Source organism: Acipenser ruthenus, chromosome 2 (genome assembly GCF_902713425.1).
Source record: "Acipenser ruthenus chromosome 2, fAciRut3.2 maternal haplotype, whole genome shotgun sequence".
Classification (NCBI taxonomy): domain Eukaryota; kingdom Metazoa; phylum Chordata; class Actinopteri; order Acipenseriformes; family Acipenseridae; genus Acipenser; species Acipenser ruthenus.
Genome location: NC_081190.1, coordinates 66,045,767 through 66,071,433, shown reverse-complemented (window position 1 = coordinate 66,071,433; position 25,667 = coordinate 66,045,767). Strand labels below are relative to the sequence as shown.

Below are 25,667 nucleotides of genomic sequence, written 5' to 3'. Positions count from 1 at the left end.
ATACGATTATGATGATTCTTTATGTGCCTGCACTGGTTTTCATACAGGGTAATGGCTGCAGCTACTGGAATACATGTTTCTAGTTGTGAATAATAATATAGGCAGTAGATGTGCACCGTTCTCTTCCAGGACTCATTAAAACACAATGTGTATCCGTCCATCAGTTCAATTATGTAGCACCACTGTTTGTTTTTTTTTTAACCTCCTACACTTTCATTTACTTGCCAGGAGAGAACAACAGTGTAGCTGGGTAATTAACATATTTGAGGATAAGCTCCTATGTCTACATAATCTATTGGATACAAAAAAAAGATTGCAAAAAGCAAACTGAAACTCATGGTATCCGGTAATTCCAAAATGTGTTTTCTATTGCAGTTTCTGTTCCGGGTTCGAAGGTATGAAGGAGCAGGACATTTGCAATAAAATCATGGCCAAACTGATAGAGAATTACAGAACCATTTTTGAGTCTGGGGAAGACAAAGAACAACCAACAGAAGAGATTTCTAAAGTCATTACAGCAAAAGTAAGTACGTTGTTTAACGTGTGCCATTTCTCTGACTGCAAAGTAAGCATGAAAGGAAGGGGAAGCAGCTGTGATTCTAGGTGCGAGTTCAAACCCTTTGTGAAACTGGCAAAGCTGTCAGCTACAGTGACCTCCCTCCAACAAACTTCTTAAGCAATGTACACAAGGTTTGATCAAAGCGCTTGTATCCTACTACTGTACCTTGTCTCAGCTGCCCGGTTATTATTATTATTTATTTCTTAGCAGACGCCCTTATCCAGGGTGACTTACAATTGTTACAAGATATCACATTATTTTTTACATACAATTACATTATTTTTTACATACAATTACCCATTTATACAGTTGGGTTTTTACTGGAGCAATCTAGGTAAAGTACCTTGCTCAGGGGTCCCCCACCTGGGATTGAACCCACGACCCTCCAAGAGTCCAGAGCACTAACCACTACTCCACACTGCTGCCCCGGTTCAGTGGTGAATGCAAGAGGAATGGTATTACGAGTCCCAAATTAGTGGCAGAGGCTGGACTTGAACCATGTTCTTTTCTAATAACCAAATACTGTATAGCTCTGAGAAGCATGTCATACATTTTAGAGCCTGGTTTTCAAATTTCTGAGCCCACTTAGCATTTCCAGGTATTTTGGTGTAAAATAAACAAGGGTAGCATTAGCTGGAATCACACAGGGTCATGCAGTTTTGTTTATGTTAAAAAGAAGCCAATTACGTTAAACAACTGCCAAGAAAGGGGCTCAAACAATAGCCAAAGGTCAGTTAGCTTTCAAAGTGACTCTCCTTTTTTCTTTTGTTCTTAAAACACTTTTGGCAATTGTAAAGCAATGTTTCATTGTATTAGCATTTAAAGTCTCAAGGGTAACACAATGCTATTGTGCAATATAAGGTTCATTTTATTTATTTATTTATTTTTTAAATATTGAATATTCACACAATTAACAAAAAGTAGGTAAGTTAAATAAGGTGTATGCTCAAAGTCCACTAAAACTTTTTACATACAAGACCAGAAGACCAGGTCAGATTTGTCAAAGGACATTTGATTCCCAAATCACATAATTACATTTCTTTTCTTATGGAACAAAGCAATCGATGCACTTTAGTTCAATGTGGCAGTCCAGTAAAAAATAAAGAATAAAAACCCAGATAACTGAAAAGTACTTAATTACATTGTTATTGTTTTCGATCTGGTGTGTTTTTATTTGTTTTTAACATAAATAGAAAAAAACACCTTTATTTTGCTTGCATTTTAAGGGATAAGATGTGTTATGACTAGTTAATACTGAGATCTCTACTACCGGTATAGACATGAGCAATTAGTGTGTCCTCTGGGCACCCTGCCCCGAGGACACACTAGCTAGGCTCCGGCATTTATTTTGTTTATTTGGACTTGCTCCTGTACAGCTTGTATAGGACTGTTTTTTTCCTTATGGAGATTTATGGTGCAATTAACTATAATTTATTGCAAGTTGGCAAACTGTTTCAGTGTTCGATAGTACAGTATGAACAGGCTGTTTTTATTGCAATACCATTGATCAAATGCTATTTCAACATTGCATTTACAGGAAAGGTTAATCTACAACACGTTTTACCCATACGTTAACAAGGTCATAAAGCTTCAGGCTGTCTGTCTGTGTAGGATAAGGCTGTGTCTATAGGAGGCTGTGTGGTCCAGTGGTTAAAGAAAAGGGCTTGTAACTAGGAGGTCCCCAGTTCAAATCCTGGCTCACTCACTGAGCAAGTCACATAACCTCCTTGTGCTCCATCTTTTGGGCGAGACGTTGTTGTAAGTGACTCTGCAGCTGATGCATATTTCACAAACCCTAGTCTCTGTAAGTCGCCTTGGATAACAGTGTCTGCTAAATAAACAAATAATAATAACACAAAATAATAATATATTAAGTCATTGCTTTGCTTGTTTAGAATATTTTACCAGGAGACCCTCTTGAGAAGGAAACTTTTTTTTTTTTTTTTCTACACAGCATCCAAGGCAGGAAACATCAAAACATATCACAGCACAAATCTCAGACCAAATAGAGTTCCTTGTCCAGTGATTAATTTCAAAGAAAACAATCCATGTTTCAAGTCGGATTTCTGTAAATTACCAGAAAAGAGGATGACCTGAGACCAGGTCTGTTTAGTAGATGATGAATGAGAAGAAACATCTTTCACATGATGACCGTCAGGCTTATTTAGAAATGAATTGTGCAATGGTTCATTCAGTCTCATAGTCAGATCCAGTCCTAGGCGCAGCGTCTTAGTCACTGGTAAAATAATGAAAAGTCAAAAACCAGCATGTTTTTATAGGTACTCATTGCTAACTGCCACTAAACCTACATTCAAAGGTAATTTTAAACATGGAGCAGATTTCTTGCCAAATGTTTATGCAACTGAAAGCAGAGTTTAAGAATCTTATGGTTGCTGATACAAATGCTGTGTGTGTGTTTAAAAATGAGAACGAGTTTTCAAAAGGCATTAAAACTGAACAACTGTTAATGGAGATGCATTATTTAAACACTGGATGGTTTTATCCCTCAGTTAATGAAGAAATCAGATGCACATTTGTACAAGAAAAGTTTCTGTCTTTCAGGTAAGCATTTTTAATCTAAATGCTATGGTGTGTAGGCCGAGGGCAATGGGACAGATTTGAGGGATCTTGTCTATGTCTTCCAGGAAGCAAACTTTAACTCACCACTGTCAGTGAAGTTGTCTGCAAGAATTGCTACAGAGGTGCTGACTCCAGCTCCAAGAAAGAAGAAGGTAGGTATCAGGAGTCCGTGTGTCTGCTAACATTTGTGTGGATATTCTACAGATTATACCATTGAACATTTAAAAGGAACTGTAAAAATGGCCCGTAACTGTAAAAAAGGATACAGAGGCACATGACAATACAGAATTCAAGTTTCTCTGTTCAGTGTCTGCACTTAGTATAAACGCAGCAGCGTGCTACAAAGGGTATATGGCTAAGATTTGAACGCTTTCTATAATTTCTTTTAGGAAGCAAAACTATGTACCTGAACCTTTGAAGCTGTCAAGTGGAAGTGCTACGGAAGTACCAACTCCAGTTCCACGAAAGAAAAAGGTACAGTAGATATCTGGGATGATTATAGACAATTTCTACAAAAACTACAAGCAACAATGCTCATCTATCTCTATCTCTATCTATCTCTCTATCTGTCTATTTCTCTCTCTCTCTCTCATCCACTCGGGGGCATAATAGTGCATTAGTGACATCAAAATGGCATATTCCTCTACAAGATTATACTTGACCTTTGACCCATATTTGAATTCTGTGCACCCCGAGACCACTTTACTAGAGAAATGTTAATTTATGAACAACAAAATGAGAATACCGTGGAAAAAATAAATAAATTTGATGTAGCGCTGGTACATTCATATCTCAGAGAAACTGGAGAGGAATGTGAAATTAAAGACGTTCCTGTCAATGACTTGGACCAACACCTGGCAAACTTCATCTTCTGTATAAAAAAACAGCATGGCAGCGAGTATGAACCTGGAACAATTTGTAGTTTTTTAGGCAGTGTAGACAGCTACCTGAGGTAAAATGTTTATCCACATTATACCGTAAGTAATTATTATTATTTTTTTTTTTTAACATTTATCAACATACTAAGGTGTTTAAGATTTTTATATTTTTACGTTTAAAACTTTCAAGCCTTAATTCTAAATGTGTCAATTGAAATTAAATGTTAGATCTTCAAAATAGCTAACCCTTGGGGTCCCTGAGTGGCTTCCCTTGTAAAAGCACGCCCACGTGGTGTGCAGGGTGAGCCATACTGTCAAGGGAGTGCAGGGGAGCCTCCTGGCTGTGCAAAGTCGTCGGTCTTCGCCCGAGGGAGTGTCACGTTGGCTCTGGTGCTTCCTCTGGTAAGGGAGACAAAATCAGAAGAGACTGTTTTTCCTCATCACGCTACAGCAGACCCTACTGGCTAGGCGCTTGTTTATAACTTGACCCCGTGGACAATTGCAGCTGTATGTGTAGTACAATAACAAGGTGTTTTCATGTATTTATTGCATTGAACATACCATTTCTCTTGAAATATACAGTACCTTTTAGTATCCAGTTCTTTCAGAGCCCTAAATATATCACATCAGTTCCTTAAAGAGCAACCTGATTTGGGGTCTTAAATTTCACAGGTATCTTAACAAACTTATCTTAACAAAGGGTTTAGTAATATTGATGCTACAAACATAACTTGAGAACAAGGCAAAACAAGTAGGCCTAATATCCTCTGTTGTTCATAAACATTTCCAGACATGCCAGAGGATGTCATTGTTGTAAGATCTCTTATCAGTGTAATGCAGATTTAAAAACAAAGTCAGTCAAAGTCAAAATGATTTTAGTAGCCATATAATGTATTTAATGTTACCGTGTTGCTATTAGTGTTAAATTGAACAAAAGTAGAACACAAAATTGAATTGTTTTTACTAATTTAGCCACCTATTGTGCAGCTTTAGTACAGTGACATCATCTGCCATTGATTTTACTCATTAGATACAATTAAAAAATACTAAGTAGGAGACACATCGCCTTTTGAATCCAATGAAATGGACAATGGATGCCTCGGGTAGTAGAGCTTCTCAAAGCAGAGAGGAGGGCACTTGACAAACTGCTGTAGGAAGGTCATTAACAGAGCATTTTTATTGCCATTTTTCTATGAAATGAGCGCTCTGATCTGTCATATCAGTGGTCTGGGAGATCAGAAGCAACCATTCGTAACCTTTATTTTTTTTCTCTCTGTGATAGAAATGTTTTGTACAGAGTCCTGTAAAAAAAAAATAATAATAATAATAATAATTATGTTATATATAATCCTACTGAGTTCTATGGCTTGGCATGCAAAGATTCTACAGGTATTTGCTACTGGTGGTGTCTGGTCACAATTAACTATATATAATCTTTGGAAACTCTGGTGAGTGATATTTACAGTATGCCTAATTTCTTCTGTACACAAAACCTACTGGAAAACATTCTCAAGCAAATCTAATGACAGTAAAAATGTATGCAGGGTTTAAAAGAGGAAATGCCTAATCGTGGGTTGGTTTTGGTGCTATTCTTCTTTATCAAGTGTCAAGATATAGAGGTCATGTCCTTTCCTTTTTCCAGTCTCCAACACTTTTTTTTTTGTTTTTGTTGTGTGATGCATTTTCCACACCAATGAGACTGCAGCAAATCTTTATAGTATGGTAGTATACATAGTTTTTCATTAGAGATGAAACAGTTTATTTAAATTGTGGCCGCAACAAGAACTGTGATTTAAAAAATAAATAAATAAAATAAAACAGGTCTTAGCACCCACCTTTGCATGGTAGCATCGGGCACTGAGGTAATTAAAAAAATCCTCTCCAGTCTCTCCAGAACCTCCAGTCAGCTGTGATAAGTAGCAACGTGTTTGGTTTTGTTTCTATCTATAATTGAGTCTGTATTTGTACTGTGTTGTATTATGATCATCTTCTTTTTTTCCTTAGATTACACAATCAAAGAGTGAAGGAGCAATCAAGCCTGTACCCCAGCCTGGGCAATCAGTAGGAATCCCACAGGTCAAGCTGAGAATATCAGAAAGAGCCCACAGTCTGGAAGAGATGGAACGGGCTGATGAGATGTCTGAAAATATTGTCAAGAGTACGGAGTCTCTGACTAGGTAAGTGCTCAGGGTTTGTACTCCAATATGTTTTCTGTCTTTAGTTCAGCATTACATAGATGATTCTGAAGCAGTTTAATATTATGAAATTTACAAGCAGTACTTCACCTGTGTTTTGTGATTACTTATTCTTCTTGTGGAAATGTTATGATAAAGCTGAAATTGTAGGTACTATAATAATAATATATTAAGGAAAGTATTATCAATATATAGACATTTTTTGATGCACTTTCACGTCTTGAACAAAACCAGATATCACTATGAACATACACAGGGAAATTCACATTTTGTAATGTAATGAACTTACCTCTGCACGGTGTCTGTACCTTGGCTGACCCAATGTGATAATGTATTGTTTCTATTTTTCTATTACTAGTTTCAGACTTCAGCAGCATTGTATAATCATGTGAGACTTGTATTCTCTTACACACTTGCTATTTATGAGCCAATTTGAAATGTACCAAATTAGCATGTCGGTGCCAGCAGTGATAAGGCCATTCAGGCTTTAAACCACCATTCTTGTTACATTGTTGTGCTGGCCTAGTACACACATACTTTTTCTCTTATCTAGTCAAACCAGTCAAAGTCATTGCCTGTTTTAACAATCAGTATTTAGGTTGAACATGCTCCAAGTGTCGCCTGCTGATTTTACAGTAATAATAAACAAACAGAATTGATCTGCACTGTTACTAAGCAAACTTGGGGTAGGAGCCATTTTTCTTTTAGGAAAGCAACAGATCTCAAATCTATTCATTGTTAAATTAAAAAAAAAAAAAAAGAACAAGACCCACGGTTCATACAACCTGTTGCTTGTTTGCTTAGCATTGTAAAAACATTGGGGGGAGAAACTTTGCTTGTAACAATTTTGTGTGTTTTCAGTGCAAATATAAAAGAATCCAACAAGTTGTTTGATCCACTAGGGAGAGTCTTGAGCTGTCTTATTTGCTATAAACACCATTGGAAAGTGTACATACTGCATAATCATTATTAATAGATGTTACATGGTGGGGGTTACGGTAGGAAAGGTCAGACAGAAATCACAGATGCATATTTGTAATAGACAACAAGTGCCAGCGTTCTATCATATTTTTTTCACCATTAGATTCCTTCGTGCGATTCATCAGGTTAAGCTCATACACATTTCTTGTGAATTAAATTACTGAAAGTTGTGGTACTACAAGAGCTTATATTATGTATTTTGTCTATAATTCTTTTACTGACAGCACAAAGGAAGATAATGACCACCACTGCGTATCTGTCTCTTTTTATTGAAAACAACCAGAAGCTTCCTCCTTCCTGGGGGCATAAATACCTTAGACGGGGTTACAAACGTGGTTCCCAACCTGTTCATCCTTACGTGTGTGTGTGTGTGTGAGAAATTGAGAGCTAAAAAACCTTAACTTGTGATTTATGTGGAGATTAGCAATGTATGGTTTATGGTCCTCAGAACAAAGTGCAGTAGAACCTCAGAGTTATGAACACCAAACTTGCGAACTGACCGGCCTACCAAACACCCCACTTTCAACCGGAACTATGCAATCACTTAACCATGTGTGTAGTTCAACCAGATAGGCACTCCTATAAGAGGCGTGCTGGTCATGGAGAAGGCAAACTTACTGGACCAACAAATGTATCCTGAAAGGTGAGGCAGATTTCAAAGCATGCAGGGAACTTAAACAAAGCACGGGTTCCACCCCCTCCCCCCCCCAAGCCAAAGGTGGCTGAATGACTGAGCAAGCTGCATGAATGCGTTTTTTTTAAAAACAAGCATACATGTTTTTGCTAGTTACGATTTTAATGGTACCTTAAATCTAGCCTTATTCTGCTTTTATAGTACTATTTTAAAGACTTTAGAACCTTAACAATGTGATGATTGCATTACTGTGCTGTATCCTTGTATGATTTGCCAGATTAAGGCTAAAGATACCTATTCAGAGCTACAGACGTTTCAGGCTTACACAAATAACCTCCATTCCCAAGGGGTTCATAACTCTGAGGTTCTACTGTAGATGTTAATAAAAAAGTCCTTACATTCCACAATAATATACTGCCGGCCTTAACGGACATTCAGACTTTTCAGTACATGGTGCAGAGTTTCACTGCCATATAAATACATGCAATATATGTAGTTACAGTGTCAGTGTCCCCGTCCCCCCATCCCTCAGTTTGGACACTTTCCCATTGGCATTTAAAGCTTTCTGAGAAAACACGAAAGAATTTAGAACACCTAGAAATGTAAGCTGCTTTGCATCTTTAATACCATTGAGCATATAGCATATTCACATTTAATTCTAATATGTGGATGAAGCCCTAGCTGCAAGCTTTTATTGCTGATCTAAATTTAGCCATGTTAACAAATAACAGGATGTGTTTTATTATTATTATTATTATTTTTTTTTTATAGTCTGATTTTAGTACTTCCAAACCAATTAAAAGTGCAGCTGGCAAAAGTCCACTGCTCCCTAGGTAACAGTACAAATAATAAACTGCACAGTGTTCTTTGTAGAAATATTATTAGTATGCAAGGTAGCATACCATGTTTTCTATTTCATTTTTTAATGTTATGCTAACTATTTTAAATGGGGATAAAGCCGTACCATTTAGCTAATTTGACATTTATAATTTGATAAACAAATCCAGTATTGGGTAAGAAAGAAGTTATTTTTACAGCATTAGTCAAGTCTAATGTTGTGCACTTAAATAAAATGAATAAATGTAAGACCACATTTTTGGTTGTTTGTGAGTTCAATACAATGCACCAGTCTATTATGGATGCAAAAAGCTAGCTATTTGAATATTTCTGTGGTAGAAAAGGTGTACTGAAAATATTTTTCCTTTAACACACAGCTGCATTTATTGTACCTGAATAAGTTCTCAGTTAGTATGTAGCTGTAAAAATCATTAATAAAATATGAACACCTTAAAGTTGAAGGTGCAATAACCCAGCCTGAGCCTTTAAAAAACACATTCTTACCTCACATTAGCATCACAACATTCTCACAAGTCCCATATTGTTTGGCTTTTGATCTTTTTTTGTTCTCCATGCTTTTTAATTTTCTCATTAATTCAGTTATTTTTTCTTTTCCTGTGGTATGGTTAATGGGTTCCCTCCTGTGCCTCATACCTATAAGACTTTTCATGAATAGGAAAGACAACCAATTACCTATTTACAGTACTATGGTGGGCTAATACATTTTACCTGAATCTAATATTAAGTTATTAGTTAGTAATTGACTTTGATTTGTGTATGTACTCATCTTGGTTCATTGATTTTGATATATTCATCAATTTGTTTATGGCAAATGGCTCTGAATAGGACGGTTGTATTTAGGCTCCATGCCTGCTGCAATTCCAGTTTGAAATTGAACCATTTATTGTATTGAGTGTATATTTATTGATGGTTTGTGGCAGAGCGTCTGCTTATCGGAGGAAGTAAATGACTATTGATGCACCGCTGACTGGATATATTCACTTTTATACCTGTGTATATATATATATATATATATATATATATATACAGTGCCGTGAAAAAGTATTTGCCCCCTGTCTGATTTTCTGCATTTTTCACATTTTATTTGGTCAGATTTTTTTGTCGGTTATAAGTATATAGAGGGAGTCTGAGAGAAAAAATGACACCAAAGTTTGGTGCTTCTTTCATTTGTTTGGTGTGCAAGGTAATCAAACATGCAATCTTAAGGTATGAAAATGTTATTGAATTGTATTTTGTCACACTTGTACTTGCTTGAACCAAAGTCATTGTATTTATCTTGCTCTTAATTGTATTATTACTTGTACTGTGATACTTGAAATGTATTTGCTTTCGATTGTAAGTCGCCCTGGATAAGGGCGTCTGCTAAGAAATAAATAATAATAATAATAATTATTATTGCCCCCCCTAGTTAACTCAACCCAATTTAAAGGGATAATTAGGGTCAGCTGTTTGAGTACTTTGGTTAACAACCAGGCCTGATTTGGGCAAGCCCTGCCCAATATACATCTGACTAACTTTGGCCCTTACCATCAGAGTGAAGTTGTCAGCACACAGGTTCTAGAGGTACATCATGCCACGAACAAAAGAAATTCTTGAAGACCTCAGGAAAAAAGTTGTTGATGCCTATCAGTCTGAAAGGGTTACAGAGCCATTTCCAAGGCTCTGGGGCTCCACTGAACCACAGTCAGGGCCATATTGTCCAAATGGAGAAAGTTTGGGACAGTTGTGGCACTAGCCACATAAGTGCTTAAAAAACACTCCCTTTAGTTAAAATGCCTGGCCAGGTAACTTCTTAATCATTGTATATGTAATTAGGGATTCCCCTTTAAGAAGGCTGAACTTCCATGAGTCTTGGTTATTTTTTAAACAGGTAAAGGGGGAAGGGAGGGAGGTCTGTGTTCTGTGTTCCTCCATTTTGTGTATGGCGGTGTGGGTTGTGTGCAGGTACTGAGTGGGTTCCAGTTTGCTTTCAGGATTTTATTTACAAGAAAATTAAAATAAATAATATCTATACTATCTTGGAGCATCTCTTGGATAACTTGTTGCTGTTTTACTGCCACTTGAACTACACAATAAGCATCAACAAACAAACAGTTGGGTTAGATCGTTCTGGGTTTTTTTCCATTTGTTCTTTTTTTCTGTTGGACTTCGTTTTTTTTGCATTTTGGATTTGGATTTGTTTCTTTTTTACTCGGTTGGATTACTCGGATTATTTTAGGACTTGATTTGTTCGAGACATTGCTTTGCATGAGTGATATGTGTGTGATAGCCTTTGTTATATATATAACTTGTTGCACTTATAAGTTTTTTTTTTACCATATTAGCAATTCGCTATTTCAGATCTCTATTTCCTTGCCTGACTTTAAAATTGTTTGTTACCTTTCCCTCTACTACTTGTGTGCTTGTCTTAAATTGTTTGCGATTCGCTTGTGTATAGTTTACTGGTGTGTGTGGTATTAAGTTTGTTAATTGAGGACCCTTGTTTTTTTTGTTTTATTCGCTGTTGGCTGAAGCTCTTTGTTTCAAACCGTTACACAGTAGTGAATCTTCCCAGGAGTGGTCGTCCTGCCAAAATCTCTCCAAGAGCAAGGCGTAAAATCGTCCAGGAAGTCACAAAGAACCCTAGAACAACATCCAGGGATCTGCAGGCCTCTCTCGTCTTGGCTAAGGTCAACGTTCATGACACCACCATCAGAAAGATACTGGGCAAAAATGGGATTCATGGCAGAGTAGCAAGGTGGAAACCATTGCTCACTATGAAGAACATGAATGCTCGTTTCATGTTTGCCAAAAAGCACCTGGATGATCCTCAAGAGTTCTGGAACAATGTTCTGTGGACAGATGAGTCAAAAGTGGAACTTTTTGGCCGACATGGGCCCCGTTATGTCTGGGTAAAACCAAACACTGCATTCCACAGTAAGAACCTCATACCAACGGTCAAGCATGGTGGTGGTAATGTCATTATTATTATTATTATTATTATTATTATTATTTATTTTTTAGCAGACACCCTTATCCAGGGCAACTTACAATTGTTACAAGATATAACATTATTTTTTACATACAATTACATTATTTTTTTTACATACAATTACCCATTTATACAGTTGGGTTTTTACTGGAGCAATCTAGGTAAAGTACCTTGTTCAAGGGTACAGCAGCAGTGTACCCCACCAGGGATTGAACCCACGACCCTCCAGTCAGGAGTCCAGAGCCCTAACCACTACTCCACACTGCTGCCCTGTCATTGTTTGGGGATGCTTTGCTGCATCAGGACCTGGATGCCTTGCCATCATTGAAGGAACCATGAAAACTGCTCTGTATCAGAGAATTCTACAGGAGAATGTCAGGCCATCCATCCGTGAGCTGAAGCTGAAGCGCAGCTGGGTTATGCAGCAAGACAATGATCTGAAACACACACGCAAGTCTAATTCAGAATGGTTGAAGAACAAGAAATTTAAAGTTTTGGAATGGCCAAGTCAAAGTCCAGACCTAAACCCCATTGGGATGTTGTGGCAGGACCTGAAACGAGCAGTTCATGCTCGAAAACCCACAAATGTCACTGAGTTGAAGCAGTTCTGCATGGAGGAGTGGGCCAAAATTCCTCCATGGCGCTGTGAGAGACTAATCAATAACTACAGGAAGCGTTTGGTTGCAGTTATTGCTGCTAAAGGTGGCGTAACCAGTTATTGAGTCTAAGGGTGCGATTACTTTTTCACACGGAGGCATTGGGTGTTGCATAACATTCTTTAATAAATAAATGAAATATGTATCACATTTTTGTGTTATTTGTTTACTCAGGGTCCCTTTTATCTAATATTAGGTTTTGGTTGAAGATCTGATAACATTCAGTGTCAAAAATATGCAAAAATGCAGAAAATCAGACAGGGGGCAAATACTTTTTCACGACACTGTGTGTATATATATATATATATATATATATATATATATATATATATATGTATATATATATATATATATATATATATATATATATATATATATATATATATATATATATAAACGAAAATATCCAGTACATATACATATACACACACACACACACACACACACAGGGGTGAAATTCTGCCGGTACTCGATACCGGGTCTTATTTTGATGCCGGTACTGGGTACCGGGACTTATTTAATCTGCTTTTCATCCAATGCGGAAGCATTCCATCCACTCACACAGTTTACTAGTGCAATGTTTTCTCAAATGCGCTTTCATTCAGCACAGTTTGTTCTGCTTGCATTAAGTTTTGTCATACTGCTTCTGTTTCTGTTAGCTGCTGTTGGTCACCATTATTATTATTATTATTATTTATTTCTTAGCAGACGCCCTTATCCAGGGCGACTTACAATTGTTACAAGAGATCACATTATTAACGCCATTAACGTCAGTATAATCACTGCATGTTGATTGGCCGAGCATTCGTTCTGATCAGATTTCATTTTGGCATGAGTCACAAATCTCCGCTCATTTCGCTTTGTGTCAGTGCTCATTCGTTGATCAGTGAGAGACGGCTTTAGCAGTGCAACGTGAAAACAGCGGTATGGAGTAATTATCATTATTATGAAGTAATTATTTTCTTTACTGTGGCGAAGAAACTATCTGAAATATTCGAAACGGTGAGGTGTTTTTTCTTTGTACATGCCTCCTTTTCTAAAACATTTTTTGAAGAGTTTATTTTAGTTAAATGTGAGTTTTCACTTTTATACTGTTTCTGCCTGAAAAATCTGGAATGGATCATGGTAATTAATCTACACAGAAACACAACAGAGAAACACACAGAACATATTATTGTAAGATAAGTAATAAGTACAAAATAAATAAAAGAAACAGGGATATATGTTCTAATCCAAGGCTATTGTAGCATGGCCAGGTCCTACTTTAGGTGAGTACTCAGGGACAGGAAACTATGGGGATAATTTCAGAGAAATGGAGATTAAAATTGCCAAGTACATCATTAGTAGTAGTAGTGACTGTTACATAATAAATCTGAGGGGTGTTTTAGCCCATATTGCACATTGTTTGACTTAGACCTTCTTGTATCATTTTTTCATATCACAGTTTTTTTATACCATTTTTTATAACCTCATCCCTTTTTTAGGATATCTTGAAACAAAACTCCCCCTCTACAGCAGTTACTGCATAGTGTAATATTTCTTAATGCTTATTTAAGGTTTAACTTAAGTGTTATATTACAGTACATGGCAGAGATACATGCAGAGGGTACAAAGCTTTCAGTATTTTCAGCTTCTTTGTTTATGGTGAATTGGTTATAATTGATCAGTTATTTAATGCTAATTTTGTATTTGTATATGTATCATGTACCAATATGTATACATTTTTTAAGAAGTTATTCATTGGTAATAGTGTGTGTACGCATTACGCCTGACTAAGCATAAAATGTACATGTGTGGATGCGTTGAACTGGATAAATTAAACCTTTGCGGTCCTATGTCAGACCTGGTCCGACATTGCAATTATTCCTATCCGGTCCAATGTTGGACCCTGTCCGACATCATCAAAAAGACGCAAAAAACAGGTTTCTAGTCATTTTTTCTCCGGAAAAAGCAGAGAAAACCATTCAATGGCCGAATGGGAGCGACAGGAGCCAAGACAAGACGAAAAAAAAAGGGCGTATCTCATGAATAGTCATACTTGCCCCTGGGATTGGATAGGGGCGGTCATAAGGAAACAAGCTGCCTGTGACTGCATCAGCGCTCAGAGAATATCACGGACCTTTGCAGAGCTTTTTTCAGATGTTATAGTAATAAAATAATGACTTGGATCGCATTATTGAGGCATTTGGTGATAAAACGAGTGATCAGGAGATGATTGATCGGTATGTATGACTATTATTATTATTATTATTATTATTATTATTATTATTATTATTATTATTATTATTATTATTTATTTCTTAGCATATGTGAAAGCTATAGTGAACGAAAGGGTGGGGCGGGGCTGGAGATGCCTAGAGAGTGCTTTGTTGATATGCAGGGCTTTTTAAACCCGTTTGACTGTGGAAAAAAATACTTTTAAACAGCGCGTCTAAAATTAACTGCGCGTGTGAAAATAAATTGGACCTGACACGGTTAGAGTTAGAGTAGAGCGCTAGAGAGAATATGGCATAATGCAGAATTAATGAGAGGGGCGAGAATTGCCCTTGAAATATATTTCTAGGAATGTTTGAAATTGAAATACTTAAGATAAATACCGTTTTGCTATTAAAATGATGCTAATACTGTATTTGTATAAAAAAAAGTGTGTTTTTGAAAAGTAGTGTAGCGTGCACGGGGTAGGGGTCAAGGCTGGTAGGTGACGCAATCAAATATGAAGAAATAAACCCAATACTAGCAAGTGAACAAGTATCATAGTTAAACACGACAAACGCAGAAAACCAGACACCCTCAATATATATTATTCAGCCATCAACACCAGACAGAAGGATATCTACATCATCATATGGAAGGAAGCGCAAATGGATGGAGACACAGATGGATCACATTAGTTTACTGTAAAGCTACGCCTTAGTTGGTGCTTATCTTGGCGAGAGCTGAGTTCAAATCAGCATGAAGTTTTAACATCTACTCTTGTGTAATGGAAATCATGAAGATCTGGATACGTTCAGTGACTGCTGTGAATAGTGCAGCTGGCAACAAGGGAAAGACCTCGTGACAGCCTGGAGAGACAGCTGACAGGAGGAAAGAGACCCCATTGGGGCTGGCAAGGGTTAGCTACCCTTGTCGGCAGTATCCAGCTCTGTGTTTACAGGATGCTGGAGACACCAGCCCAAGGCTTATAAGAAATTAGAGAAAAATACCCCTAGAGTCTGCAAGAGCAGGGGCGAAAGATGACTCAACGTTGGACAACACAGTTAACAAATTTGGAACGGAAACAGATATGAGTATGGAGAGTACTTCACAAAAGACTAGTTCAAGATCTGCAGTTAGCAAAGACATGGAACTCCAGGTTTGTGTCTGCGGCTGGAGCAAGGCGACAACGGTCAGGGGTTTGAAGATTCATCAAGGGAGAATGAAATGCTTGAGGGAGAAGGGTCAGGGGCCTTGCGTTGATCAGTACTTCTTATGAAGTCATCAAGTCAGTCGAATGAAGTCCAGCAACAGGAAGCAAACCACAGTTCGCAGGATATCAGCACCCCTGTCATAGACATGAGGAGGACTTGCATGGACACAGTTCGTGATGAACCTAATGATCCTTGTGAACCCGGTCAGAAAAACCAGCATAAGAGAGAAAAGAACCTCAATGGGCCCAAGCCTGGAGTTAAATGGCCAAGAGCTTGTGAGAAAACTGCATTGGGTTTGCGTTGGAAAGGTTAAGTGGAACAGTTGAAAAGAAGCTGGATAAATTTGGGGACATCATCTACGCATATGAAAGTGAGAGGTTTGGAGTTGAAAAAAGGAAGGAAAAAGTACAAACTATTCCTTGAAAGTCTAGACGGCAGCAGGAGATTGAACGCTTAGTTGGAGAAAGGAGACAGCTGAGGAAGCAATGGAGAAGAGCAGAGCAAAGTCAGAAGGAGGGACTCAATCTCTTACAAAGGGTCATAAAAGATAAGCTTGCAACATTGCAGAGCTGAGCACCTACGGAAATGCTACAAAATGGAGGAGCGTGCAAGAACTAACTTTTATAAAGACCCATTCAAATTTGTAAAGAAGTTATTCACCGGTGAGAAGAATGGCACACTAAAAGCATCTAAGTTTGAGCTGGAGAGATATTTGGAGGAAACACATACAGATTCAAAAAGGCAGGAGCCTATGTCAATTCCTTCAGACATCCCACCTATCAATCCACCAGAATACCAAATGGAGGACTGTGCACCTAAGTGGAAAGAAGTAGAGCGAGCTGTGAAAAAAGCAAGGGCTTCATCATCTCCAGGGCCTAATGGAGTTCCGTACAGAGTGTACAAGAGTGCTTCAGGAGTTCTATGAATTCTGTGGAAATTGATGAATGTGGCATGGGAAAAACAGGTTGTACCAAGAGCATGGCGCCGAGCAGGTGGAGTCTTTATACCTAAAGAAAAAAAGTCTACAAGCATCAGTCAGTTTCGCCCTATTTCCCTATTAAACGTAGAAGGCAAGATTTTCTTCAGCATTATTGCTCAGAGATTGTCAACTTAACTATTAAAAAACTGCTTAATTGACACTACAATTCAAAAAGCGGGCATTCCAGGTTTCCCAGGATGCTTAGAACACATCAGTGTGATCTGGCAACAAATGCAATCAGCTAAAATGGAGAGGAAGGAGCTCCATGTGACATTCCTGGATTTGGCTAATGCATATGGTTCAGTGCCACATGAACTTCTTTGGGCAGCATTTGATTTTTTTTAGTGTACCAATGACAATAACAAATTTAGTGAAAACCTACTTTGGAGATTTGCAATTTAGTTTTTCAACTTCAGAATTCAGCACTACATGTCAGTGCCTAGAAGTTGGAATAATGGCAGGATGCACCATTTCTCCACTGGCTTTTACCATGGCAATGGAAGTAATCATTAGGGCATCAAAATGGGTAGTGGGAGGATAGCGCTTGGCTTCTGGAATGTGGCTACCACCAATTCGAGCATACATGGATGACATGACAACCATGACTACAATAGTAGCTTGCACTAATCGATTATTGGGCAAATTAACCAATAACATTGAATGGGCACGAATGCAATTCAAGCCCACTAAATCAAAGAGCATCTCTATAATTAAAGGTAAAGTAGTAGATCAAATGTTCTTCATTAATGGTGAGGCAATACCAACAGTGTCTGAGAAGCCAGTGAAGAGTCTTGGGAGATGGTACGATAGGGCTCTAAAGGACACAGTTCGTGTGGGAGAAGTTAGACAACAAACAGTGGAAGGGTTGAAGAGCATAGACAGCAGTGTTTTACCAGGCAAACTAAAACTCTGGTGCTTTCAGTTTGGTCTACTGCCGAGGTTGCTGTGGCCACTGACTGTGTACGAGGTTTCTTTGACAACAGTAGAGAAGCTGGAAGCTTTAATCAGTTCATACATCAGGAAATGGTTGGGAGTTCCACGCTGCCTCAGCAGAGTGGGACTATGGTAAAGGAATACTGCAGCTACCAGTCTCCGCTCTAACCGAGGAGTTTAAGTGCGCCAAGGTCAGACTGGAAATGATATTAGTAGAGTCACACGACAAATGCGTAGGGAGGCAGCACCTGTGTTGAAAACTGGAAGAAAGTGGGCGGCAAAGAAAGCTGTGGAGGATGCAAAGGCTGCCCTTCGAATTGGTGATATCATGGGGGAAGTTCAGCATGGAAGAGGGGGTCTTGGTCTCGGTTCAGCTCCTCCTACATGGCACAAGGCAGCCCCAGCTCAACGGAGGAAGCTGGTAGTCAACGAGGTGCAAAAGCAGGAGAAGAGGATTAGGTGCGTAAAGGCCATTTCCCCGGCCAAGCAGGGAGAATGGATGAAATGGGAGAGTGTGGAACAGTAGGGGTGGTGTTACCTGGGTGATGTGCTGTGTTGGGTTGGCGCCAGACATAACGCTTTGCATTTAGGCCAAATAGTTCAATGTTTGTTTCATCGGACCACAGAATCTTTTGCCACATCTTTTCAGAGTCTCCCACATGCCTTGTGCCTTTGCAAATTCCAAGCAGGATTTTACATGGGCTTTTTTCAGAAATGGCTTCCTTCTCGCCACTCTTCCATACAAGCCAGATTTGTGGAGTACCAGAGCTATTGTTGATACATGGACAGTTTCTCAGCCATGGAACGCTGTAGCTTTCAGAGTTGTCATTGGCCTCTTGCTGACTTCTCTGACCAATGCCCTTCTTACCCGACTGCTCAGTTTGGAAGGACGACCTGCTCTAAGCAGATTCTGGGTGGTGCCATATACCTTCCACTTCTTAATGATCGACTTGACTGTGCTCCAAGCGATATTCAGTGCCTTTGAAATCTTTTTATACCCCTCCCCTGATCTGTGCCTTTCCACAACTTTATCCTGGAGTTGTTTTGAAAGCTCCTTGGTCTTCATGGTAGTATCTTTGCTTTGAATGCACTACCCAACTATGGGACCTTACAGAGACGGGTGTATTTAATCTCAAATCATGTGAACCACTTTTATTGCACAGTGGACTCCATTTAATTTATTGTGTGAATTCTGAAGGCAATTGGTTGCACCTGAGCTTATTTAGGAATGTCATAGCAAAGGGGGTGAATGAATACTTATCTAATGAAGACTTTTTAGGTTTTTATTTAATTGACTTGTTTTTTCACCCCCCCCCCCCCCCCCAATCTTTTCACACACTGAAAGTGTTGAGTAGGTTGTGTAAATCAAAGGTAAAAAAAATCAAATTTAAATGCATCAAGATTTCATGTCATCGCTGAATACGTCACACCCGTCACGTGGCAAGTGAAAAATAAGGCTGGAATCAATTTTGCTTTGCTCACTCCTTGCGTTGTGAAACGAAGAGGTGTAATGCTTCCAGAATTGAAAGTACATTTTAAAATACCATGACTATTATATGTATGGTTATACTTTACAACAAAATGATCACTGTAAATGTCTTGTTAATATCTTTTATGCAACCATCCCTTCAAAATACGCACTGAAAAATGAAATTAATAAAAAACGAAAAACAGGAGCTCATGTTTGTACAATATTGTAGCAGAAAGTCAGTTGCATAGTGCGTACCGCTCATTTGTGCCCTGTTGGTGACTAGCGATTTCGCACCGCAGAAATGACCAGCTATGCCGCGCCACATATGTGTGTTCCGGCCTTAAGTCTGTATTGTTTAGAATTGGTCATCAGCTATGGCGAGTGTTCTGGACTTTTGTTTTGAGTCCTGCCTTGGTTAAGTGGTACACTGGGTCTTGACAATTTTAAAAAGCAAAACTCTTTATTAATAAGACTACATTTATTTTTATAAAACCTAGGCGGAAGACGTGCATTTTTGATACCTTTTATTAATGTACAGTATCTTAATCAGAATTGGAATTTAGACTGATACACTGTTTTCTTTGTCAGTAAAAAAATAAAAATCCAGACCATTTTTTTTTTTCTACACCACTTAAATACAATTCAACGAAGACAAATGTATTAATTCTTTGGTTAAAGTGCTCCTTTTGTTTTTCATCAGTTTCCATGTATTGCTGTTTGGTGGAAAAATGTCTGATTTTCACAGGAAACTGTTTTGTATTTTCCCAGTCCTGTCAGTCTTTCAAGAGTCACATTGTTGTATTTTGGAATTTCAGCTGCACGTTGATTGTCTGCATTTCCTTTTGATATTGTTTGATATTGTTACCCTTAGGACTAGAGCGGATCAACATTTATACCCCTCATATGGCTAAAGTTACAGTTTGTTATGAAAAGTCAATAACCGATCTTTGTTTTCATTGTAAAATATACTGCATTCTATTGTGTATCATTTAAAACAAACCATTTATAAAACATTAATATTTATGTTAATGAGGAATTTTAAAAATCTTTTTCTGAAGAATACACTTCAGATGAGGTTACCCTGTAACATCACAAGAATACACAAATTGCCAGGTAAATCACAAGCAGCACAGCGCTGTTTTTATGGTCGTCATTAACATTGTGGATACTTGCACAATGTGTGTATGTCACACTGCCCTGAATTATCTCCAATTTTGGATTTGATTTATTATCCATTGATTGTATACAAAATGTACAATATGTGACCTATGAAGACCCTTCTTTTGTGGGGTGATAACACATTAATTTCAGTATTACTGCGAAACATTTTACCTTTTTAAATGAACAACACATAAAGAAGCAATTACTAATCATGATAAACTTACTGCAATGTAAAAAAAAAAAAAAACACTACTGTACATTACCTGCTTGTGTTCAGTTTTCACCTGCACTTGTCTGACAACAGGGTTGACACAAGTAAGAGGTGTGCCATTTGTAATGAAAAGGCAAAAATGTAAGGAATATTGAAGTCTTAAAACAAAAATTGTAGCTGCTAGCGTAAAGAGTTGCAGTTTACTGAACATTTTTTACTCAAATATGCAAGCAGCATTGAAGAAGAAAAAAAAGCAAAAACTATGTAGCAAATATGGCAAGGTACTGTAACAGAAACCCTGTAAATATCCTCCTCAGAGCTGTATTTAAACATAATTAAATGCAGTGAGAGTGAATAGAATAGCTGTATCAATGTTCAAATATTAAAGAAATACAGAATAACTTTAGTGTAATAGGGTACTGTATAGTGTAAAATACATACAGTACTTCTGTTCAATTTAAGGAGGAGCAGGGGGTTGTTATTTAATCCATATTCTCTCTGCTGTAGGGATTGTGATCACAGTATGCTGATCAGCGTGACACCATAAAAGGGGTATGGATGCAAAGGAATACTCCATTGGCTCTCCCTGAGAGTGACTTGCTGAATGCACAGTTCTGGGAGGGCTCCTGTAACTGACATTCAAATCTCACAGAGGAGCAGGGGAAGGGGAAACATGAATCCCTGCTTTGATTGGCTGGGTGCTTAACTGCTCTTCCTAGGAGAGTTGGGGTCAAAGGGTAATGGTCCAACTGTAGCTAGGCATGCAGCTGACAGCACAGACTAGCTTGGCTATATCACTGCCATGGAGTGCATTCTGGTCTGTAGATATAGCATAACTTTGTTGATTCATGTCATCAGGCTATTGTATTTGGTTTAAAGGACCGTGTTTTGCAACTGGAGACTATAGGCAGCCTTTGTTGACAGAGACAAGAAACTGCACAGGAACCTGTGGCTCTGCAAGCTGTTCTCATTTGTGCGTGATGGTTACAAACTTTCTTTTCCTGACAGGAATGGCTTGTAAAATCATACCTCTGCAAAGGTAAATTGTGGCTGCTTCTTTTCATGGTTGATCATCACTATATTCTGACAGCAGTTGTTTTTTTTTTATTTGTTTTTTTTATTTGTGATGAACTACACATGTGGTAAACTTGCTTCTCAAAGCACACACTGCATGTATTCATGCATTCTTTAAATAATTTAGATAATTGTTTTTTTCAAAAAGGGTTATATTTGAAGGCATATCTTTTAAAATGTGTTTTTGAAATCAATGGATATGCAGTATGTTACACAGAATTACATTATTCATTGGTATACAATGCATTTTTTTAGATTAAATTGTACTGTGCACTATTTTAAATCTGTTAAGCATTCGATGTTAAACTGGACATTTTAAAGTGAGCAGTACATGCTATATATATTGTAGCAAATCCATTCCAAATCAGTTAGTGAAAAATCATTCAACATGGGTTTCACACTGCTTTGGCTATAAATGGGGTATATGCGTACGCTTGAAAGGGTAAGCATCGATTCATGTATGAAAAGGGTATACGTTTTCTCATAAACTGGACTCAACAAATTGAAACATTGCAGTCCCAGTATTGAGTAGCTCTGTGAGAACTGCACAAAAGTGTGATACAGACTGTGATCTGAATAGTAGTCAACTTGGATGCTGCAGTGACTGAGAAGATATAGTGGTCTCATTTCTTTCAAGGTTTGTAGCTTGAACACATTTCAAGTTCCTGGAATAAAGCAGTAATTCATTGAGATTATTATTCAAATTGTGAGTGGCTGTGCACAAGGTTTGTATTTATCTAAAACAGGTATGTTTACATGTCTGTTTGTCTTAACAGCTTAATCAGTGCCTTAAAATATGAAAAATAAAAATAAAAGTTTTTAAATACCATTAATCCTTAATTCAGGTTCTTTTGTTGTTACGGGTGGGGAGGGGGCGATGTTTTGTTCTTAGTATCTGTATATTCCGGTATTACTTTGCTTTAGCAATCCATTCTATGAGTCAGAAAATGATCTCCCTTGTTAATCCCCAGCACCCACCCACGTTTACATCTGATGCCTGCTAATGTATGAACTGACTTGGCAGGAATGTGTGTGTGTGTTTTTTTTTTTTTCACTTCAGAGGTATAAGGATTATATGAGCATAATAGGGGTGAGACGATGCACCAAGTTCACGATACGTTATGTATCACGATACACAAGCTACGATACGATTCGTATCACGATACTTACGAAAAACTCATCTCTGCTTGACAGACTTGAAAATATTTCCGATCTATACACAGATTCAGTTGAAAATCAATTATATGTATTTACCACTAAGTAGTATAGCACTTGTTGAGTTTAAAGACAAAGCAGTATGTCATCTAGAGTTCCTGGGATATCAGATTTAACTTAATTAACCAAATCTCCTTACCACATTTCTGAGAGAGGAACAAAAATACTAAGCAGTGTGTTTGATAACTATTAAAGTACAAACTTTGTTCATGTGTTTCTTTAGAAAAATCTAAATATCAAGGGCCTCATGCACTGAACAGCAGTAACGTGTTTTGCACGCAATAAGCCCCTTTACTGGGCTCTTTAATTATAAAAAGAAATAACTAGATATTTTTTTAAGTTTAACTAAAATTTGCTTTCCTCTCTGTTTTTGAATCACATATTGTACTTTTTTAATAACAAATTATAGTTTTATATGTAGTTCATAGATTATAGAAGAACATTTTGATACATGCAATTTATATTTCAGTCAAATCAGAGAGCACATACAGTTAGACGGCTCACAACAGGGCTCACCACAGCCAGGCACCAGGGACAGCATTCCAATGCAAATATACCGTATCGGTATCTTTGCAACTGTGCAGGGTCTATGCAGCCACAGAGCAGTTTAGATGCATGATTGGCCAATGGCTTTTTGAGTTTTTATTGTAAAGTGCCATGGGTTGCTCTGCATGAAGAGAGCTATATAGAAGCAATTGTGTTGTATTGTATTGTATAAAGGAAAGAATATCACCTTAATTCAATAATAGGCATTCTAATTGTAATTAGCATCAGATATAGCATAAGCTCCACTATACAACAAGTTATGCCTTGTATCCCTTTTTTAACTGAGTTTGAATTAATAAGAACATAAGAACATAAGAAAGTTTACAAACCAGAGGAGGCCATTCAGCCCATCTTGCTTGTTTGGTTGTTAGTAGCTTATTGATCCCAGAATCTCATCAAGCAGCTTCTTGAAGGATCACAGGGTGTCAGCTTCAACAACATTACTGGGGAGTTGGTTCCAGACCCTCACAATTCTCTATGTAAAAAAGTGCCTCCTATCTTCTGTTCTGAATGCCCCTTTATTTAATCTCCATTTGTGACCCCTGGTCCTTGTTTCTTTTTTCAGATCAAAAAAGTCTCCTGGGTCGACACTGTCTATACCTTATAGGATTTTGAATGCTTGAATCAGATCACCGTGTAGTCTTCTTTGTTCAAGACTGAATAGATTAAATTCTTTGATACATACGACATGCCTTTTAAACCCGGGATAATTCTGGTTGCTTTTCTTTGCACTCTTTCTAGAGCAGCAATATCCTTTTTGTAACGAGGTGACCAGAACTGAACACAATATTCTAGGTGAGGTCTTACTAATGCATTGTAAAATTTTAACATTACTTCCCTTGATTTAAATTCAACACTTCTCACAATATATCCTAGCATTATGTTGGCCATTTTTTATCGCTTCCCCACATTGTCTAGATGAAGACATTTCTGAGTCAACATAAACTCCTAGGTCTTTTTCATAGATTCCTTCTTCAATTTCAGTATCTCCCATGTGATATTTATAATGCACATTTTTATTGCCTGCATGCAGTACTTTACACTTTTCTCTATTAAATGTAATTTGCCATGTGTCTGCCCAGTTCTGAATGCTGTCTAGATCATTTTGAATGACCTTTGCTGCTGCAACAGTGTTTGCCACTCCTCCTGTTTTTGTGTCGTCTGCAAATTTAACAAGTTTGCTTACTATACCAGAATCTAAGTCATTAATGTAGATTAGGAATAGCAGATGACCTAATACTGATCCCTGTGGTACTCCACTGGTTACCTCGCTCCATTTTGAGGTTTCTCCTCTAATCAGTACTTTATGTTTTGTACATGTTAACCACTCCCTAATCCATGTGCATGCATTTCCTTGAATCCCTACTGTGTTCAGTTTGAGAATTAATCTTTTATGTGGGACTTTGTCAAAAGCGTTCTGGTAATCTAAATAAACCATGTTGTATGCTTTGCAATTATCCATTGTCGATGTTGCATCCTCAAAAAAATCAAACAGGTTAGTTAGACACGATCTCCCTTTCCTAAAACCATGCTGACTGTCTCCCAGGATATTGTTACCATATAGGTAATTTTCCATTTTAGATCTTATTATAGTTTCCTTAAGTTTACATATATTAGAAGTCAGGATTATTGGTCTGTTGTTACCTGTAGTTATCATGGAAATAAGTTCTATTCAACGGAAGACGTTTTAGAGAACTGTAATTCCTTGGTTCTGGTCTGAATGAAAAAAGAGAGCAAAGGCAGAGCTGTCAAGCAATAACCGTTGGGTTTGCAGTGTAAACAGAATGATGCAAACATTTGCATACATTATAAATGCTTCAGTTGCCCGAGTTTTCCATGTATTTATTTAATGTAGCTTGTGATGTGAGTAATATGTATATTAGAACATTAGACTGTGTATATGCTTAAAGGGACAGTTGTTATCTTGCATTGCAGAGTGAATGTGCCTTTTTAAGCTTGTGCTTTTTTTAAAAGTCTCTATAGAATTTGTCTATACTTGGTTTCATTGACGACAGTATAGACAAGTTTAATAAATGCCAAAGTTTTTTTTTTCCCCCAGTTGATCAAAACAGACTTTAAGGATTATTTTAAAGTTTTGTGAATAGGGCACCATAACCCTTATAAAATTGTGTTTGCACTATATTTTGGCAGTTTTCCCATGGTTGTTCACCCAGTTCAAAACACTGCCATGTCATCTGAGACTTGAGCTTCTACCTTACATGTGCTAAATTAAAAATAGTACATGAAGATACTCAGACACTATACTGTCAAATATATTCAAGCTGTCTGGCCGACTGTCTCAGAATTAATAAATCACAAAATACCTTTTGTTACTTTGGACCATGCTTTTGGAATAGA

At 37.6% G+C, this 25,667-nt stretch overlaps 1 protein-coding gene across 7 annotated transcripts in view; it reads left to right on the top strand.

The window, feature by feature from the left end:
• Positions 1-3,229: 3,229 nt before the first annotated feature.
• The window catches only part of LOC117409372 (protein FAM13A-like), a 68,222-nt gene continuing 45,784 nt past the window's right edge, over positions 3,230-25,667 (top strand). For 5 of the 7 annotated variants that reach the window (XM_034015327.3, XM_034015325.3, XM_034015323.3 and 2 more), the window contains exons 1-2: positions 5,754-5,879; positions 6,022-6,194. In XM_034015327.3, coding sequence (XP_033871218.3) covers positions 5,859-5,879; positions 6,022-6,194 — 194 coding nt within the window. In that variant the 5' untranslated portion in view covers positions 5,754-5,858. Of the gene's footprint in view, positions 3,292-3,528; positions 3,614-5,753; positions 5,880-6,021; positions 6,195-21,228; positions 21,514-25,667 lie in introns of those variants that run through there. The other 2 variants (XM_034015329.3, XM_034015324.3) reach the window with 2 other exon arrangements.